Source organism: Glycine max, chromosome 10 (genome assembly GCF_000004515.6).
Source record: "Glycine max cultivar Williams 82 chromosome 10, Glycine_max_v4.0, whole genome shotgun sequence".
In the NCBI taxonomy this organism is placed as follows: Eukaryota; Viridiplantae; Streptophyta; class Magnoliopsida; order Fabales; family Fabaceae; genus Glycine; species Glycine max.
In genome coordinates, this window is record NC_038246.2 from 40,314,340 (window position 1) to 40,336,032 (window position 21,693).

General features: G+C 36.1%; 1 protein-coding gene and 1 long non-coding RNA gene across 2 annotated transcripts; both read left to right on the forward strand.

Moving 5' to 3' along the window:
* Positions 1 to 7: 7 nt before the first annotated feature.
* AMT1.3 (ammonium transporter AMT1.3) lies at positions 8 to 1,904 on the forward strand. Its single transcript, NM_001361523.1, has one exon. It carries the CDS (start codon positions 38 to 40, stop codon positions 1,553 to 1,555), a length of 1,518 nt encoding a protein of 505 aa, NP_001348452.1. The 5' UTR covers positions 8 to 37; the 3' UTR covers positions 1,556 to 1,904.
* Positions 1,905 to 20,532: 18,628 nt separating this feature from the next.
* LOC106794994 (uncharacterized) lies at positions 20,533 to 21,510 on the forward strand. The gene is made up of 3 exons (XR_001383240.3): positions 20,533 to 20,599; positions 20,879 to 20,951; positions 21,076 to 21,510. It is a non-coding gene; the product is annotated as an uncharacterized lncRNA (long non-coding RNA).
* The last annotated feature ends 183 nt before the right edge of the window (positions 21,511 to 21,693 follow it).

Below are 21,693 nucleotides of genomic sequence, written 5' to 3' on the forward strand. Positions count from 1 at the left end.
CTTCTCCATACTCTTGTCTCACTCTAACAGCCAAAGCATGGCTTCTCTCTCTTGCTCCGCCAACGACCTTGCCCCACTCTTCAACGACACCGCCGCCGCCAACTACCTCTGCGCCCAATTCGATTCCATTTCTAGAAAGCTCGCCGAAACAACCTACGCCGTCGACAACACCTACCTTCTGTTTTCAGCGTATCTTGTCTTCGCCATGCAGCTCGGCTTCGCCATGCTCTGCGCCGGCTCCGTCAGAGCCAAAAACACCATGAACATCATGCTCACCAACGTCCTCGACGCCGCCGCCGGCGGTCTCTCCTACTACCTATTCGGCTTTGCATTCGCCTTCGGCGGCCCCTCCAACGGCTTCATCGGCCGCCACTTCTTCGGCCTACGAGATTACCCGATGGGCTCCTCTCCCTCCGGCGACTACAGCTTCTTCCTCTACCAGTGGGCCTTCGCCATCGCCGCCGCAGGAATCACCAGCGGCTCCATCGCCGAGAGAACACAGTTCGTGGCTTACCTTATCTACTCTTCTTTCTTAACCGGTTTCGTTTACCCCATCGTTTCGCATTGGTTCTGGTCCTCGGACGGTTGGGCCAGCGCGAGTCGTAGCGACGGAAATGTTTTATTCGGGTCTGGAGTCATCGACTTCGCGGGCTCAGGCGTTGTTCACATGGTTGGCGGGATAGCGGGCCTGTGGGGGGCTTTAATTGAAGGCCCGAGAATCGGCCGGTTCGACCGTTCGGGCCGGTCGGTTGCTTTACGTGGCCACAGCGCGTCTTTAGTTGTGCTTGGTTCGTTTTTGTTATGGTTCGGCTGGTACGGCTTCAACCCTGGTTCGTTTCTGACAATAGCCAAGGGGTATGGAAGTGGAGGGTATTATGGTCAATGGAGCGCTATAGGGAGGACAGCTGTCACGACGACATTGGCTGGGAGCACTGCGGCTCTGACGACGTTGTTCAGCAAGCGGTTATTGGCTGGCCACTGGAACGTGATTGACGTGTGTAACGGCCTGCTTGGCGGGTTCGCTGCCATTACATCGGGCTGTGCCGTTGTGGAACCGTGGGCCGCGATTGTGTGTGGGTTTGTGGCGGCGTGGGTTTTGATTGGGCTTAATAAGCTTGCCGCGAAGGTAGAGTACGATGATCCGTTGGAGGCGGCGCAGCTTCACGGCGGGTGCGGCGCGTGGGGTGTTTTCTTCACGGGATTGTTTGCGAAGAAAGTGTACGTGGAGGAGATTTACGGTGTTGGAAGGCCGTTCGGGGCTTTGATGGGTGGCGGAGGGAGGCTGCTGGCGGCGCAGGTGATTCAGATATTGGTGGTGTGCGGGTGGGTTACGGCGACCATGGCGCCGTTGTTCTATGGGCTTCATAAGATGAAACTGTTGAGAATTTCGAGGGATGATGAGACTGCGGGGATGGATTTGACGAGGCATGGTGGGTTTGCTTATGCATACCATGATGATGAAGATGGTTCAAGCAGGGGAGTAGGGTTCATGCTGCGTAGAATTGAGCCTGCTGCTAGTACCACTCCCTCTCCCCCCGCTGCACCACAAGTTTAATCAAAATGTGGTTTATGATTTTCAAGCGTTTTTTAGTTTCGTACCTGCACATAGCTATGGGCAAAGCTAGCCTTGTCAAAACCATATACAAGCAAGACACGAGGGATGCATATATGAAGTATAAAAATTAATGCGTGGGGGTCAACATTTAGGAAATGTCTTCTAGAGTTACTGTACATTTTAAAATGTTTGTTGGCTTGGTTTATTATTTTCATCTTTGAATTCCAAGACTAGTTTGGTCGACTGTTGTCACGTTAGTTTGTATCCTGCTGCAGAATAACTTGCTTGTAATTGTATACTGATTAGTTGGTATATAGTGATATATTATATATACTAAATGCATTAATGCAGGTTATGATTTTGCTAATCTTGTTATATTAGTGTTTCAACATACATTTTTTTCTTTTGATATAAAATAAATATCATAGCTGAAGGTCCAGTACCATCCATCTCAGCTTGGTATCTTGAAATATGTTCTCAGAGAATAAGATACTTCATCATAACAGAAGACCGAAAGTGTAGGAGCATCAAAAGCAAATAAATATAATTTAATATTTGAATAGTATTGTACATGAAAATCTTATGGCCTAACTATGGAAACTTCATAAAAAATATATTTGTTTTGTGGTTTTGAAGTTCATTGTGCTTCCAATACATGCATATTTGTACACTTCAATATTAATTCTCGCAAGTAAATAATAAGGACTATAGGATAATAGGAACCTAATTCATATTTTGTCACGATCTTGGTGAGAAATAAAAAACAATGCATACAGTTTTATCTCAACAGTCAACAACTCATCAACGTGACAAATATTTTATCGCTTAGAGCTTTATTTGTACAGTTGTAAAGTTCACAACATCATTTGAGAAAGCAAGACTGAAATTAATCAAGAGAAAGGAGAAGTTAAAAATTTATTTTATATTGACAGACAGACATTTGCATGTTATCATCATTATTTTTCTGGCTAACCAATTAATTAATAAACCACAATCTAAATCGGATAATATATATTGATGAACAGAATTTCTTACACGCCATTTTTTTTCTACACACTTTTTTTTTTGTTAAAGTAAAAAGTAAGGAGAGTGTATTAAAAAGAAAATGTGTAAGTATTAATTATTTTATTAAGAGAAAATTATTCAAGGAAAACTCTATACAAAGCCGTGGTTTAAAATGTACGTAGCATTATGAATTTGGTTACACACACATATTCCTACAGTTTTTCAGAAGAAATGTTTTAATAAGTTACATGCTTGCAATATTTTAACACACACATATATGGAGATGCTTAAAATTGTTCCATTATTTTAAATTAATTCCTTATATACATATATGTTTTTATTTTTTCATGTTACCTTAAACCCTAAACCCTATAAAAAAACTAAGATTTTTATCTCTTATATTTTTTCTCAACTATTACATTAGTCCAACACATCAGGGTACGTATCCTGGCAATGTAGCAAGACTATAAGCTGGGGCAAGCATAGAAAAGGAGAAATGTTAGTTAAGAAATTAATAAGACACTAATATTATTTAGAATTTCAAGTTATTTTTAACAAGGAGATTCAACTGTGTATTTTTAACTAGTTTAAAATAAAAAAATGGAGGATGCTCACTCACGCCATTCTTGTGGACCTCGACCTTCCAGTCAAGTTCCTTCGAAAAGCTTGAGATGACAGACCACCCAATAGCCTCATGTCATAATTAATCATTCAATCAATTAAAATAATGTTGATCTTGGAGAGCTTCCAACGAGTTATGTAATGAATATCATTTTTTTTAAGCATATGTAATTGTGGGGGAATGTGCAAAATAATTATTTTCATGTAATGAGTGTATTCCCATGATTTCAGCTTGTCAATAACTGTTTTGTGATAGCAACTTTGATGACTCCTTCCCCCATTTATACTAGGCAAGGGATAGTCAGTAGCCATCTTCATCATTAGCTCTTAGGCTGGATTAGATCAAATCACCTCTAATTTCTTATCATTGTTTCATCCGTTGAATTGGGAAATATAGTTATCCATAATTATCTATATGTTTATATCCAATCTTATAAAAAAAGGGAATGATAAATTATAATTTAAGTGATATTTTATATGAATTTTTATGTTATTTTATGTATTTTTTTTACACAAAATTTACATTTGGACTTTAATTTTTTACTTTGCAAAAATATAATCATTCAATCAAGTGAAAAAATTGAAAAATATATAATTTCATGAAGATTTAATGTTATTTTTACTTGATAATGGTCATAGTACATTAACCACAGTCATGATCATTCAAGAAGATCACGATCAATCAATCATGAGGGTCTTTGTCATTTCATAATAACTCAAGCTTCGACGTCAGGATTCTGATAATGATCGTGATGAATATCACCATGACCATCGTAATCTTAATTAAGAAAAATTATCTTTATAGATCATATTAGAATATATATATATATATAGAGTATGTGTGTCTAATTAAAGTAATTATCTTTAGGAGTCTATAAATAAGAAGTTAGAATTTGTACTTGATGGATTCAAAATTCATTATACATTTTATGAATATTAAGAGCTTTTGAGAGGAGAATTGTACCACGAGCCATTGAAGTATGAATATATAAGGATTTTTTTTATCTCTTTTATTTTTATAATGCAATATTGTATAGTTATTCTATGGCTATGGTTGGTTAAACCTCTTAGAACTTGGATTGTGATGTAGTTGTATTCATGTATTCTAATTCTTATTTTTAATAAAGTTCTTCTATGTTATTCAATTAATTGTATCTTTCTATCATTTTCACTTCCATATTAGAATTGGTCACTCTAATTATTAGTTAATTGTGTATTTTTTACCATCTTCTCATAATTAATTGACTTATAGAATGATAGAGTTCATAAAGATTGCATGACCAGGCTGACCACATGAATCTCCTGTTTACACGTATATGTCATTCAAGTTAAATCTAAACAACGTAAGATTGATTTAGGGGAAGAATATTCTTAGACCTTGATCATATGCTAATAATTAAAATAATAGATAAGATAGTTAATAGACAACTAGGATTTCTTACTTAAAATATGAATTAGGTAAAAATGATACGTAAAATCATAATTAAGTCACTTTTATTCATACATATCTTTTATCTGTTGCTTGTCTTTATTTTTTTTATTTTCTTAATTGTAAACACAAATAATCTCTAACTCAAGATAAAAACTCAAAATTATTTAGTTTATACGATTTAGATTATTTGAAAATATAAATAATCTCTAAGATATGATATCCTAACTTTTGAGTATACAGTTTTTACTCTATAGGATACACTTACCCTCAACGAATATGTATTTAAACTAATAATTAATAAGAATATAATTAAATAAATTTTTATTTTCATGTATTCCAAGGGATGTGTTAGTGAAGTAAAAGATTAGATTAATTTAAAATGTTATAAAAAAATTTAATTTATATATATATATATATATATATATATATATATATATATATATATATTGACATACACGTAGAGTGATCTTCAAGAGAAGGATGCTGTGTTAAATTAATATAAGAAATGATGAAAATTCAACAAACTTGTTAAATGGGTATTTTCTTCTCCATTGATATTGAAAACCGGACTACTCCCTACGATCAGCTAACGGACTGTTCCATTCCGCGAGCTCTCAATATCCCTGACGGTAATCAATCAGCAAATTGCTTTATGCATTTCCTGAATTGTTTATGGGAAGTGCTGGAAGCAATTTCAAAAGTGCAGGAAAAGAGAAAAAACACCTGAATGTATAGATGTATTTTAATAACCTATTAATTACTCAATCTATTCTTTTTAACGATCTTTTTAATACTTGAAAAAATTGTATAAGTTTCACTAATTAATATATGATATTCATTAAATAAAGACAAATTTCATCCATACTTTGTTGCTACCGTTTCACATGTTACCAGTAGGTGTGGCATGATCTACAAATAATGTTAATCACACACTCTATTCGTGACTCACATGTAAATTTTACCCAGAAGAATGTTCAAAAGAAGCATTTTTCGTTCAATACAATATCCCTTAAATAATTAAATTTAAGTGAACAAAAAAATTATTGGGTTTTTTTTCTAAAAATTTTGGTGTATAATGCAATTTTTTTTGCACAAAAAATTATTGGGGTTTTTTCTAAATTTTTTGGTGTATAATACTAATGCATCTTAACTAAAAAGTTTGTATAATATCACTCTCTCTTAAGAAAAAATCATGAGAATAAAAAGAAATCGATATGCGTAAAATTTCAGGCATCATATTTCAGACATCATATCTAGCAATTTCCAATCGTGTTTTTTTGCATTCATATATATGCAAATTCCTTATTTATTGTTGACTACAACTCAAAATTTCCTTTTCCGGCCCTTTCATCGATCGAAACAAACAAAACAGTGGAAGTGGTAGAAACAAGAATGGAAATATATAGCACAATATTAATTCTATAATTACGTACAATTAAAGAATGAAACATTTAGAGTAGAAGGATTGTTTGAAACTGAAGTACATTGATATATATACGTTGTATATAGTTTATAATCAGGGGCACTGAGGATTGTTCCCAGGCCCACCATAGTAGAAGTAAGTGCCCCATTCGCATAGAGAAATAGGTTTATAACTTTTATTAATAATTTGATATTAGTTTACAGTGATATATATACAAGTGAACAGCTTTATGTGATCCCTAATATGTAGTGAATCAAGCTACCAATCTCCTAATAATTCTCAACAAATCAGAATTGGAAATAACAGATTTACACGGCTAAATAATTAAAGGAATTGAAAATTAATTATTATTATTGATATCCTCATTAAAGGAATTGAAAACTAATTATTATTATTGATATCCTCCCGCAAGTTGTATAATCTGGATGAGAGATGCAACTTGGACAGTAGCGATTCGAACCGAGGGCGAAGCAGAGACTTTGTTAGAATATCAGCAAGTTGATCATCGGTAGACACAAAAGACACTCGAAACTTGCCATGTTGAACATGTTCTCGGACAAAGTGATAGACTAAGGCTATATGTTTCATCCGAGAGTGGAAGACAGGATTAGCACTGAGATTTGTGGCACCAAGATTGTCACAGTATATGACTGGATTGGCAGTGGACATGTGACCAAGTTCTGTGAACAAGGAAAGAACCCATAATAGTTCACTAGCCGTGTCAGCCAAGGCTTTGTATTCTGCTTCAGTTGATGATCGAGCAACAAAACGTTGTTTGCGGGAGCTCCAGGAGATGAGAGTGTTACCGAGATACAACAAGTAACCAGTGGTTGAAACATAATCATCCTTGTCACCAGCCCAATCAGCATCCGAGTAGGCATGAAAGGTCAAAGGAGCAGTCGCTGAGATGAAGACTCCTTTGTCACAAGAGCCCGCCAAATATCGGAGCACTCGTTTGAGTGCAGACCAATGCGCTGTTCTTGGATTTTGCATGAACTGTGCAAGTTTGTTGGTGCTGAAGGCGATGTCTGGACGTGTAAGACTCAAGTATTGAAGGCTTCCAACCAGTGTGCGGTACTCATTTGGAGAGGGTAGGAGATCACCAGAATCCTTAAGTAATTGAACACTTGCTGACAAAGGAGTGGATGTTGGTTTTGTATTTGTCATGCCTGATTTATGTAGCAGATCAATGATATATTTCCTTTGTGAAAGAAACATTCCTGCAGCGGAAGGAATTACTTCGACACCCAAGAAATAACTGAGACATCCAAGATCTTTTAACGAAAACCGAGAAGCAAGTGTGGCAATGAGTTTGGACAGCTCTGCAGATGAATTTCCAATCATAATTATATCATCAACATATACTAATAAGTAAAGTGTAACCTCTGGTTTTTGGTAGATGAAAAAAGATGCATCTGCAGTGGAATTGACAAAATCAAGGGAGAGCAGGAATACGCGAAGCTCCGTATACCAGGCGCGGGGTGCTTGCTTCAGCCCATAGAATGCCTTTTTGAGGCGACAAACATGATCAGGAAAGTTTTTGCTGACAAAACCAGGTGGTTGTATCATGAAGACTTCCTCCTTAAGTGTCCCTTGAAGAAATGCATTGTTGACATCAAGCTGACGTATGGGCCACCCTTGACGAACTGCAAGAGTTAGGACAATGCGAATGGTCACCGGTTTAACAACGGGGCTAAAAGTTTCTGTATAGTCCCAACCAGGGCGTTGGTGAAACCCTTTGGCGACTAACCGAGCCTTGTAACGATCAATTGATCCGTCTGGATTTCGTTTGATTCAAAATACCCATTTACAACCAACCAAATTTTGATCAGAGGACCGACTGACAAGATCCCAAGTGTTGTTGTGGTGTAAGGCATCAAATTCGGCTTGCATGGCTGAGCGCCAATCAGGGTCGCGAAGGGCCTGGGTGATGGTGTTGGGTTCAATGGGAGAGGAGGCTTGGACATGGAGATTAAGCTTTTGGATGGGTTTTTAGACCGAGTGATGATCCCACCTCCATTTGGGTTAACAATGGTTTGGGGTGGTGGAGCAGAGAGTTGCGGGGATGATTGTGAGGTTGGAGGAGGAGATTGAGTGGGGTTTGTGGGTTCGGTGGAGGACTGGGCCATATATGGGGAGTTGGTGATGGATGGGGAGGAAGGGGCAGGAGATGAATCTTCCGGTGGGTTCATGGGTTGTAAGATGGAGAGTTGAAGTGGGCCTATTTGTTGCTCCGGACTTGGACTAGCGTGAGTTACTAGGGAGTTGAACGGGAATTCAGATTCAACGAACTTCACATGCCGAGAGGTGTAGATCCTTCCTGTTGTGGGATCGAGACACAAATATGCATGTTGATCAGCCGAGTAACCTACAAAAACACACATAGTAGACTTTGGTGCAAGTTTATGGTTAGCATATGGTTTAATCCAGGGAAAACACAAACATCCAAAACACTTTAACTTATGATAATCCGGACTAATGTTGAGCAATTTAGAATAGGGTGATTGGTACCCAAGAATTGGAGTTGGGAGGCGATTTATGAGATAAGCGGCGGTGGTCATGGCGTGAGGCCAATAGGTGAGGGGCAAGCCCGAGTGATGGAGAAGAGAGAGACCGGTTTCAGCAATGTGACGATTCCGGCGTTCTGAAATTCCATTATGTTCAGGTGTATGAGGTGGCGTTGTATGATGACTTATACCATGATTTAGTAAAAAAGGGCGAAGACCAATATATTCGCCACCATTATCTGTGTAAAGAATTTTTATTTTGTGATGATAGAAATTTTCAACGAGCGATTTGAATTTGGGAAATATAGTTTGCATATCAGATTTTCGTTTCATTGGATATAGCCAAATATAGCAAGTAAAATGATCAACAAACATGCAATAATAGCGAAGACCATCAATTGATAGAATATGAGAAGTCCAGACATCAGAGAAAATTATTTCTAATGGATAACAAGATTTAAGAGTGGATTCATGGAATGGAAGTTTATGACTTTTGCTAATTTGACACGAGTTACAATCGGATTGCGGAAATTTATTTGAGCCTAAGGAAAAATGTTTCTGAACAAATTTGAAAATAGAAGATGAAGGGTGCCCAAGCCTATGATGCCATGATGCAGAGGATTCTGTTCGAACCGTGTGGACGGAGGGTGAGGTGGCGGGCCAGAGATAGAGTCCATCCACACATGAGCCTTTATGGGTTGTGTGACCCGTCTGCAAGTCCTTCACATAAAAAGAGTTTGGCAGGAAAACAACAACAGAGTTAGTTTGTTGGGTAAGTTTAGAGACAAAGATTATTTTTTGTTTCATGGAAGGAACACACAAAGCATTAGACAAGGATAAATCATTAAGTAAAAGTGTTCCAGAATGAGTGATGTTTAAACCTGAACCATTACCCATAAACAGTGAGTCAGGACCAGTGTACGGATGATGAAGCGCCAGATTATCGAGATCATTGGTTACGTGATGTGTCGCTCCACTGTCAAACAGAAAATCATGTTGCGATGGGCCGGCAGTTGCAGTATTGACCTGAACATGTCCAGTGTGGGACGGAGAGTTACGAGGTGGCGGTGGGACACTAGGATGCTGCTGCTGGAAGGTTTTGCACTGAGAGAGAACATGACCTTTGATGTTGCACCACTGACAGCGGCCGAGAAAAGGTTTGCGAGTGCCAGTGCGTTGAGTTGATTGTGCAGGGTTTTGTCCATGCCGAGATTTGTCATTGGAATTGGGTCGAGCCTGAGCATTCAAGGCTGTCAGCGGGGCAGGAGTTTGTCTTTGGGCAGCACCAATTGAAAGTTCCTGAATCAGAAGCCGTTCATGGAGGTCATCAAAATTGATTGGGGTGTCCCTTGCATTCACGACATCAATGATTGCTCTATAGCCGTCGTCGAGACCGTGTAAGACATAATCAGTCATGTCTTCAACAGAAACATGAGAGCCAAGTGATGCAAGGAGATTTGCAGTTTGCTTTAGGTGATGCATATAGGTAGTGATGGATTGGGTACCTTGGGAAGCCGTACGGAGACGTTCCTTTAACTGCTTGAGATGGCTGCGAGATGCTTTGGCATAGGTGTTTTTGAGAAGGATCCAGAGATCATGCGAGGTCTTGGTTTGAGACACCAGGGAGGCCACTTCATTATAGAGAGTGGTGAGGAGAGCACCATATATAAGGCGGTCCTGTCGACGCCAGGTTTGGTAAGCAGGATTCTGAGTTGTTACCGGAAGTGATGCAGTGGTGGGGTCGTTTCCGATGGAGTCGGCGTCGAAGATGTTGGAGTGGTGAGGATCGTTTCTGACGGCGCAGGAAAAGATCTATCTGGATATTGGAGGAGATCATAGCCATCAAGGAGAGCTTCAACTTGTTGTTTCCAATTAGGATAATTGTTGGGAAGAAGTTTGGTGACATTGGTGAAAGTGATGCAAGCAAGGGGTTTGGATGGCTCATGGGGGTTGGGAATGAAGGAGTTGTTGTCGGCCATGGGAGGCAAGGGTGGGGAACGACGTCCTTAATTGAAGAAATAGGGAATGGGTGGATCGTTTAGGCTGATACCATATAGAGAAATAGGTTTGTAACTTTTATTAATAATTTGATATTAGTTTACAGTGATATATATACAAGTGAACAGCTTTAGGTGATCCCTAATATGTAGTGAATCAAGCTACCGATCTCCTAATAATTCTCAACAAATCAGAATTGGAAATAACAGATTTACACGGCTAAATAATTAAAGGAATTGAAAACTAATTATTATTATTGATATCCTCATTAAAGGAATTGAAAACTAATTATTATTATTGATAATTCGTTGCTGTAGTAGCTCTTGATGTCGTAACAGTTTGTGTTTTCGGCCAAGGTTGAGATGCTCTGCACAGAACTCAAACTGTTATCCGTGTCTACGATCTGAAGGTTCCGGAAGTAGCTTGCTTTTCCGAAACCATCCTCGGCGAAGTGTCCAGAGCCCATTTGGATAAAGGTGTGTTGGCCGTTGGTCCGGGAATTTACCACCTCTCCTCCCCACTCCACCATCGTGGCGTGGTCGGCTAAGTGTGTGAATAACTCTGCGGGCCAATACCCTACCAATGTGTTGTCACCAAAACTCATCCACCAATTCCCTGTTGGTTAATTTTGAAAATCGAGATAATCCTGGATAAATCTGAAGTCGTGTATAAACACTTTCAGATTGAATCAAATTTCGAGGTTCAACCAAAATTGTTCAATCGGATAAAATCAGAAGATTATAATTCAAGAGTTTTTTTTTTGGTCTTGTATGTTTTTCACATCTTATGCTTTCTGAACCAAGATGATTATTTATAATCAAAGAACAGGTGGTTTTTGGCGGTTGATGAAAGTTATTTATTTTTAAAAATTACCGTTGATGGAAGTTTTAGTAACTTCCATGTAACTTCCAACCGTTGATGGAAGTTTTAGTAACTTCCATGTAACTTCCAACCTTTGCCTAAACCGAACATCTCGTTATTACATTAAAACAAGCGTGCACTCTTATTTTAACATAATAAAGAGATCAATTACACTAAAATGTCCAACAAACCTCCCCCATTTTAGTGTAATTACCGATCAAATCACCAAAGTCATAACATACCACAAACTACTGCATAGATGAAATATCGTGACGATTGAATTTCATCTTAGCAAATTACACGTTTCAAATATTCGAATATCAGGGTGTCACTAAGGATTGAACCCTTTCTATTCATAATGAATACATGAAGATAATCTGCACAATAGTTTATAACATTACTCTTGCTCGACACTAGTTTTACTAGCTTGTGTCCCTATCCTTCATAAGCATATCAAAGCCAAGTCCCAGCTTCTTGAAGCGGCTAAACTTCATGCTTATATAGGTAGTCCTTTTCTTTCTTGCACCTGCAAATGCAATTTTTCAAAAGGACCATTGAGAAGTTATACTTCAACCTCCTTAACTTACAGAACCGAACACATTCCTTTTAGGATACTTTCGATGATGTGTTCCAATCTCTACATGTTAAGCTTTCCACATTGAATTCAGCACCTAATGTCATATTAGATGGGAATTGGGTATCTTAACATAAGAGATTTCAGATGGACTTTAATCCTAATCCCACAATCGACCTTTTCACGAGATCTCTACTTAACCCTTTGGTTAAATGATCGGCCAAATTATGCTGAGTTCTCACAAACTCCACTGATATCACACCATGCATGATTAACTCCCGAATCATGTTGTGTCTAACACCCAAGTGTCTAGACTTCCCATTATACACTTGACTATATGCCTTAGCCAAAGTTGCCTGACTATCACACCTGATAGACATGGGAGGTATAGGTTTGGGCCACAATGGAATCTCATAGATCAGATTTCTTAGCCACTCAACTTCTTTACCAGCTGCTGCTAAAGCTACAAATTCAGATTCCATTGTTGAATTTGTAATGCAGGTCTGTTTCTTGGATGCCCAAGAGATAGCACCTCCTCCAAGGAGGAATACCCAACCACTTGTGGATGAATAATCCTCCATATTGGTTATCCAACTTGCATCAGAGTAACCTTCAATAACCGAAGGAAATCCAGTATATGTCAAACCATAATCAATGGTTCCCTTTAAGTATTTGAATACTCTATTCATAGCTTGCCAATGATAAGAACTAGGATTACTTGTAAACCTACTGAGTTTAGCAACAGCATAAGCTATATCAGGCCTAGTACTAATCATTGCATACATGAGTGATCCTATCCCCCTTGAGTATTCAAGTTGAGACACTGTTACACCTTTATTAGGTAATAGCTTCAGGTTAGGATCAATGGGAGTACTTACCGGAGAACAATCTTTAAAATTAAATTTCTCCAATATCTTCTCAATATAATGTGATTGAGAGATGGAAATACCATTGTTTCCACGTTTGATCTTTATTCCTAAGATCACATCCGCCTCCCCCATATCTTTCATATCAAACTTAGAAGACAAAAATGTCTTAGTTTCATCAACTTGATCTTTGTCGGTACCAAAGATCAACATGTCGTCTACATACAGACAAATGATAACTCCTTTGCCATGAGTATCAAACTTGCTGTATAGACATTTATCTGCTTGGTTTATAACAAAACCACTAGACAACACAACCTCATCAAATTTTTGATGCCATTGCTTAGGCGCTTGTTTCAAGCCATAAAGAGATTTCATCAGTTTACACACCTTATTTTCATTTCCTGGCATAACAAACCCTTCAGGTTGTTTCATGTATATCTCTTCATCCAATTCACCATTTAAGAATGCAGTTTTCACATCCATTTGGTGAATCATCAGATTGTGGATAGCAGCAAGTGCTAACAACAGTCTAATAGTGGATATCCTAGCAACAGGAGCATATGTATCGAAAAATCAATACCCTCCTTTTGCCTAAAGCCTTGGATAACCAATCTGGCTTTGTACTTGTCAACAGTACCATCCACTTTCATCTTTCTCCTAAAGATCATCTTACATCCTAATGGCTTACATCCAGGAGGTAAGTCAACCAATTTCCAGGTATTATTTTGCATGATGGAATCCATCTCACTTTGGATTGCTTCTTTCCAGAATACAGCATCCCTTGAAGCCATTGCTTCACTAAAAGTCTTTGGGTCTTCCTCAACATTAAGGCAATATTGATATTGAAATTCAATATCATTCCTTGACCCTTCAACCAAATAGAGTTGAAAGTCATCACCAAATGACTTAGCCTTTCTTACTCTCGTACTCTTTCTAGTTTCAGTACTAGTTGAAGGTATATCCTCAATATTAACTGAGACTTTCGACATGGAATTCATGTCCTTTGGCCTAGGTATAGATGTAAACCTTTGTTCATCAAAGATAGCATCTCGTGACTCTATAACCGAGTTCACAGCAACATAATCATTAGATTCTAGCACATAGAATCTATATGCTTTAGAATATTCAGCATATCCAATAAATATGCAATCTATACCTCTTTCACCTATGGTTTTCCTTTTAGGTTCTGTAAGCCTGACTACAGCCCTACATCCCCAAATTTTGAGATAACTCAAATTTGGTGTCTTTTTGTGCCAAAGTTCATATGGGGTAACCTTATTCCTTTTGTTAGGAATTCGGTTCAACAAGTAACAGGCTGTCAACATAGCCTCACCCCAAAATCCTTCACTTAAACCCGAATAAGATAACATGGAATTCACCATTTCTTTCAAGGTTCTATTCTTCCTTTCGGCTACACCATTCTGTTGTGGTGTATAGGGAGCTGTAGTTTGATGTATTATTCCAGTAGATTGAAAATAAACCGGATCATAATACTCACCTCCCCTATCCGTACGAAGAGTTTTGATTAGCCCATTTTGATGAAGTTCTACCTCTTTCTTATAAATTTTAAATTTATCAAGAGCTTCATCTTTTGTATTTAATAAATATACATAACAATACCTTGATGCATCATCAATAAAAGTAACAAGATATTTTTTATGACCTAATGATAGAGTAGCATGCAAATCACACAAATCACTATGAATAAGGTCTAAGACTTTAGTCTCACTTTTAACACCCTTAAAAGGTTTCCTAGTGATCTTGGTCAACATGCAAGTTTTGCATTTTTCAATGTTCATATCAAAAGGAGGAATCATACTTGTTTTTGACATATCTTTTAATCTTTTGTAATGAACATGTCCTAATCTAGCATGCCAAATTTCTGATTTTGTCATATTAGTTATAGAACTACACGAGGCCATACAAACAGATTCATGAACAAAAGGAACATCAATGTTTAATTTAAACATTCCATTACAACGATAACCAAATCCAACAAACGAACCATGTCTTGACAAGATGTACTTGTCACTTTCAAGTACTTGCTTGAAACCACAATTATTTAAAACCATACCAGACAATAAGTTCTTACGAATACCAGGTACAAATAAGACATTATCCAAATACAACTTTTTCCGGAAGTAAAAACTAAATTCACACAACCTAATCCTAGGATTGGTTCAGTTGCAACATTGCCCATCTTCACAATAGAGCCATCATCGATTGGTCTAAATTCCTTGAACCAACGACGATCTTTGCACACATGGCTTATTGCTCCCGAATCAAACCACCAAGCAACGTCATCATCCTGCACATAGAATGCATCAGATATTAGTGATACATAATTTGAATTCGTATTCGAATTAAAATTATTCACTACAATCTGACCTTGTTGCTTTTCAGGATCATTAGATCCACTTGGACCAGCCTTGTTCTTTCCTTTGAACACTCGGCAATCCCTCTTTAAATGACCAGGTTTCCCACACTTCCAACATGACAATTTTGTCTGTTTGTTTGGACCTTTGTTCTTATTTCCTTGAAATTTTCGTTTGTTACCTTTAGCATTGTAATTTTGCTTAACTGTTCCACTTTCCTCTACCATATTAACGGAAGAGAAACCTGCTACGGTTTTATCATTGACTTTGTCAATTTCCTGAGCCCTCAGCGACTCCTCAATCATGAAATGACTACCGAGTTGAACCAGAGTCAACTCTTCCTTCTTATGTTTCAAGGTATGCTTGAAGTCTTTCCAAGAAGAAGGCAGTTTATCAATTATAGATGAAACTTCAATGGATTCATCCATTTTCAAATCATGTTGAGTAAACTGACCCAAAATCGGCAGCAGTTCATTATATTGCTCCATAACAGGTCTCGAATCAATCATTTTGTAATTAAAGAAATTACTAACTAAGAATTTGTTACTTGAGGCATCTTCTGTCATATACTTGGATTCAAGAGAGTCCCATAATTCCTTAGCAGACTCAACATTTTGATAAATATCAAAGAGAGAGTCAGACATACCGTTCAGAATGTGTCCACGACAAATGTAATCGTCGTTCTCCCATTTCGAACGCTTCCTTGTTTGATCCAGAGTTTCGTCTTCCATATACACCGACATCGGTGTACTCAGCACATACACCACATTCAATGTTGTCAAGAGAAAGTGCATGTTCTTCTGCCATCTTCTGAAATCATGCCCTTCAAACTTGTCCAACTTCGCAAACTTGCTTGTCATCTTTGAACTATCGTTCGTCATCTCGAAAGATTTGATTCAATCTTTTGTTGGTTAATTTTGAAAATCGAGATAATCCTGGATAAATCTGAAGTCGTGTATAAACACTTTCAGATTGAATCAAATTTCGGGGTTCAACCAAAATTGTTCAATCGGATAAAATCAGATGATTATAATTCAAGAGTTTTTTTTTTTGTCTTGTATGTTTTTCACATCTTATGCTTTCTGAACCAAGATGATTATTTATAATCAAAGAACAGGTAGTTTTTGGCGGTTGATGAAAGTTATTTATTTTTAAAAATTGCCGTTGATGGAAGTTTTAGTAACTTCCATGTAATTTCCAACCGTTGATGGAAGTTTTAGTAACTTTCATGTAACTTCCAACCTTTGCCTAAACCGAACATCTCGTTATTACATTAAAACAAGCGTGCACTCTTATTTTAACATAATAAAGAGATCAATTACACTAAAATGTCTAACATTCCCCACTTATGGATCCTAATTCATATTCACAACAACAAAATGTCAAAAAAAATATTTTCATGCGAAGCATTTTTATTTTGAAAAAAAAAAAATAGGTTACATACTGACGGATATATACTGTCAACTAATAAAAAAATATTCCTTTATATGACTCTGGCATGTACATGGTCATTAAATTCTTGTATTAAATCCTTTATTTGACTTTGAGATGTATGAAATGCACAGTCATGAATTTGTATGTGCGTGGAAGCAATACTGACCTTCCAAATGAGGATTGTGATGTCATATTGGTTGCCATCATAAGAAGAGACAGGAGAAATGGCAGCTCCAATGGCTATTCTGCTATTCGTTTGAATAAAGCCAACACAAAGAAGGTTGTAACAACCGGTTGCCCGATACGAGTCACTCTGCATTGCCAAAAGAAAAACCTTCAGATATTTATAAAGGATCGTACTTCTGCAACTTAATTGCACTTCTGTTTCACTGTAGCCCAATTCAAAGTCCCAGACTAACTTTAATCACTGACTTTCGAGTTTTAAAAATTAAACTTAAATTATTTCGAAGAAGAGTTGAGATTATATTTCATGTCGTCTCACCTTGACTAAGTGTTTTGTATGTTTTTTAACAATTATACAGTAATAATAATATTTATTAACTTAATGAATATTTTTCTGTAAAACAAAAATTAACTTAATGGATATTATTTTACATAACATGATATTATATTAATACAAAAATTATTTATTTTGAAATATATACTATAAAACAAATTAAGCAAACCCAGTCTTATTTAATTTATAGATTAAATTTGGATTCAAATAAATGATTTTTGTCAAAATTTTAGATCAAATAAGAATAAGAATATATAAACACGTCCATGAATACCCCTAGCAGCTGTGTATTAATTGTAGCTACATAATTAGAACTGAATTTAAATGTTCTCTTCTTTACCACTAGTACGTTAAAAAAATGAACAGTAGCAGCATAATGGATTTGGCATCAATAGATAGTTGTACTGACTGATTTCACCCTCGAGCAAAGCTATCAGCTGGATTAGGAGACCATAAATTGGTTTATTATGTAAAAGATTGAAATTCTTCTACTACATTTTTCTCTATCAAGTTATAGTTTTTTTTTTTCTTGGTAAATATATGGTTCTCCATATATCCATTTTTCCCCGATAAACCTCCTAACTTCCCAAAAAATAATTTTCATAATGTAGTGTATTAATTCACAGCACCGAAAACCATTTACTATTTTTAACTACATCTATGCCTTTTGTTTGTCAAAAATCAGTCCCAAGTTACAACCCAAATAATTCATGTCAACTGAAGGTTAAGTAGGTCATAATAAGTTCCTAAAGCCAATCTTTGACGTGTCTTGAATTGTTACCGGCCGGCTAGACTAATTAATGCACAAGTCATTATTTAATTACTAGTTTTGCTATTTTGCTTTAGCTGATTTTCAGATGTAGCTAATATGAAAATTAACTAAAGAAAAATAGCAAAACTAGTAAAGTAATTCCTTCTGATATAGTAGGGAATAAAGTCTCCAGTGTTGAAAATTTGTTGGAATTGTGGAGTTAAATCCATTATTTGTGAAACAGATTGTCAATCTGTTGTAGATATTTTGATTGATGAGAGTACAGTATCAATTTTCATAGACACAGAGAGGTAATTAGAGATATACGTGGGCTCCTACTGGAAGGTCTCCATCAGCTGCATTTCCAGGGATGCCAATTCTGTGGCAGACATTTTAGCCAAATGGTGCTTCTGCAATCACGTTCTGGTTAGGGAGTGGCAGCAACCTCCGCCTGTAGTTTTGGAAGCTTGTCTTCGGGATTCTTTGTTTGTTCTTTAGTTTTGTTTCATCCTCTACCCAAAAAAAATGGATCTAGGATATTGTATTACTAATAAAGGAACAGGACATGTATATTATATGTGCTGGGTAATGGTGAAAGTTAAGTTTTTTTGACATTGACATCTTTGAGGTCTTACTTTCTGATTTTATTCACACTTCTTGACTCTTAGCATTTTGCAATTTGGAATTTTTTCTTTTGTCTTTTAATATGGTGTTTTTTTTTTTATAGAGATCGTTCTTTTAAATTTAGTATAGTAGAATATATTGTGCCGCTGTTTAAATGTTTTTGTGGTGATTATTAACTACTAGGAAATGTTGAGACTTTTCTGACAATAATACTAGCAATTGTTTAAAATATGTCAAAATCAGATTTTGACAACTATTTTAAAATATGTCAAAATCAGTTTTTAACTGTTAAAATTACATTTTACGACATTATAAATTGCAAGTTTTTTTTAGTGAGGATCTATAGTAATACTTTATGACTCATTAATTAAATTTGATTAAAAATATTGTCTTGCTCTCCCTAAAATAACCATGTTATGTTACTGAACATTATGAGAAGATTCAAGTTCAAAAAATGAAAATATTGCATTTCTTCATTGTCAGATGATATGTTTTCAATTAGAATAATTATAAATCCCCCTAGTTCCCTTGTATGGTAAGTATTAAAAACGTTTTATATTTTCTTAGACATTTTATGTATTTAATTTTTTCATTTAACACTTTCTTTATAAAATAGGAGGAGGATTTTTAGGAAGATATAGCATTTTTCTTTCGATTATAATTTTGTAGATGCCATGTTTTTTAATTTTTTCCCATATCCAAGAATTTTGCAAGGGAAATTGTGTTGTGAAAGCAAGATTAGGTGGTTCTTTTTATAACTATTAGTGGTTGGTTTTGTATCACCTTAAAAATAGGGGTGAAAATATTTAGGGTTCTGTATTTCTTAAAAAAAAAAATCTTTCATACATATCTCATTCCTTATTTTTTTTCTCTGTACATCAAATCAAACCGATTATTGGTGTTAATTTAGTGACTTCTATCCTGTGGCAATGATTCATATATTGTGGCAATTAAGTGACTCCTATCTTTGGCAATGATTCATAAGGATAAATTCCCTTATGAAAACACTAATCAAATCCTTGCTTCCTGTTTTTTCATTCTCTTTGTGACTAGAAAAGATGTGAAGGTAACTAATATGGATTATGATACAATAATACTTTAGGTCCGTTTCATTTGCTAAAAAGCATGGTACTGGACAACACAAATACAATTGTCCCATGTTTGATCTATAAAAAGATCATGGGACAAACAAATCAAATGAAGGACAAAACAAAAACTTATATTTTTTTGTTACCATGGGACAACTTTTTGTGCCAAATACAAAATACTCATAAGACAAAAATACCCAATTTTATTTCATTTAATGTGCGACCTCCATTAATGCGGCTCTTGCCGTCACGCCACCAACGTTGTAACCATCACTGCGACCACCATGATCATTGTTGTCACTACCATTATTACCATCATCACTATTATTGTCGTTGACAGCACTATCACTGTAACCATCACCGTTGCCACTATTTCCACCACTGCGGTTGCGGTTGCGGTCGCATTGCGGTGAGCCTGAAAACCTTTATATTGCGGGAAAATGCATCTGATGTGGCTGCAATTGCGGTCATGATGTAATTGCAGAGTGTCAAAATACCTTGACATTGCGGTTGTGGACTGCAATTTAAAACCATGATTGTTGTCATCATTGTCGTTGGCACAAACTTCGCCACCGTTACCACCATTTTTTATAATTAATATTATTAAAAAGGGTTTTGCAGTAAATTTCACATTATTTTGCTTTGATTGTGTTGTCCATTGTCTCACAAACAATCTACAGGATAAAAAAAATGTTCTGTAACTTAAGTATTTATTATGTGCTATACCTTGGCACATATCAAAAGGACCCTCAGTTTTACAGGTTTCAGGCAAACAATGCTGAGTTGTTGTTTTTTTAAAACTTATCAAATTTCAATTAGCTTTGTTAAAGCAAATTATGAGCTTGTGTGATCTTCTTCTGTTTGCATTATGTTTTCTTAATATTATTTCTTACAAATTCATTAGGCTACCTGCGGAATACCTGAAATAGCTTTTGCAACATTTGAGAACATGGAATATGGAGAAGGTTTGCCCTCCACATCTGCTTTCTCTTCCTCTTTCTTCTTTTTCTGATGCTTATATTTGTTTACTTATAAAGATTTCATTTACCATTTTAAGGGAATCTCGTTTCTTTTTCTTATACTCTTACTGGGTTCACAATTATGTTTCAATTCTTATGGTATCTTTCTTCTTTTTTGTTTCTGTGTGTTGTGGAGGTGGGATGCTCTTTTCTAAATTGTTAAATTCTCTTTCTTCATTATTAATTCTATGCAAGGTAAATTATCTTTAATTTGTTACATAACAGATTACATGAAGCCTGATACAGAGACATACAATTGGGTTATTCAAGCTTATACTAGAGCTGAATCTTATGACAGGTTAGACATTTAAATAGCTGTGAAACCTCCCATTGGAATTCTTAAATTGATTATTTCATGGATTGAGTTAAATTTGCTATTAGGTGATGTGATTGTATTAAACTTGTTTGTGTGTGGCTTATAGAGTACAAGATGTTGCTGTGTTACTTGGCATGATGGTTGAGGATCACAAACGTATACAGCCAAATGCGAAGACCCATGCGTAAGACACGTATTAATTTTCTTTTACAAACCTGGCTAACATGTTGGATGTAAAATTGTTTAAACTTAGGTTTAAATACCTTTTTAGTCCTTGCAATTTAGTGTTTTTTTTTTCTTTTTCATCCTTACAAAATTGTTTTTTTGTTTTTAGTTCTTGCAAATTATGTTTGTTTTGTTTTTAGTCCTTAAAACACTTTAGATAATGTTTTAAACAGTAAAAAAATGTTTTCTAAAGCTTTATAAGGACAAAAAATGAAACAAGCATAATTTGCAAGGATTAAGAAAGATTATTGTTGTCTCAAAACTGTAATATAAAATTGTTGAGAGAATATTAATAAGGATGGGTGTATCTAGAAGTTCTTTTTAGTACGAGGCGGCAAATATCTTTCACCAGAATAATATTGTTCGACTTAAAATATATTTATTACAGGTGACAATTTCTTTAAATATTTAATCTCAAACTGTATATTTAAAGTTTAAATTTAAAACTATTAGTTAAATTGAAAGCTTAATTGAGGAGAAAGTTTTAGAAGAAATAAAG

Excerpts from the sequence above, each read along its gene's own strand:
- AMT1.3 (NM_001361523.1), top strand. The coding sequence starts at position 38 with ATGGCTTCTCTCTCTTGCTCCGCCAACGACCTTGCCCCACTCTTCAAC.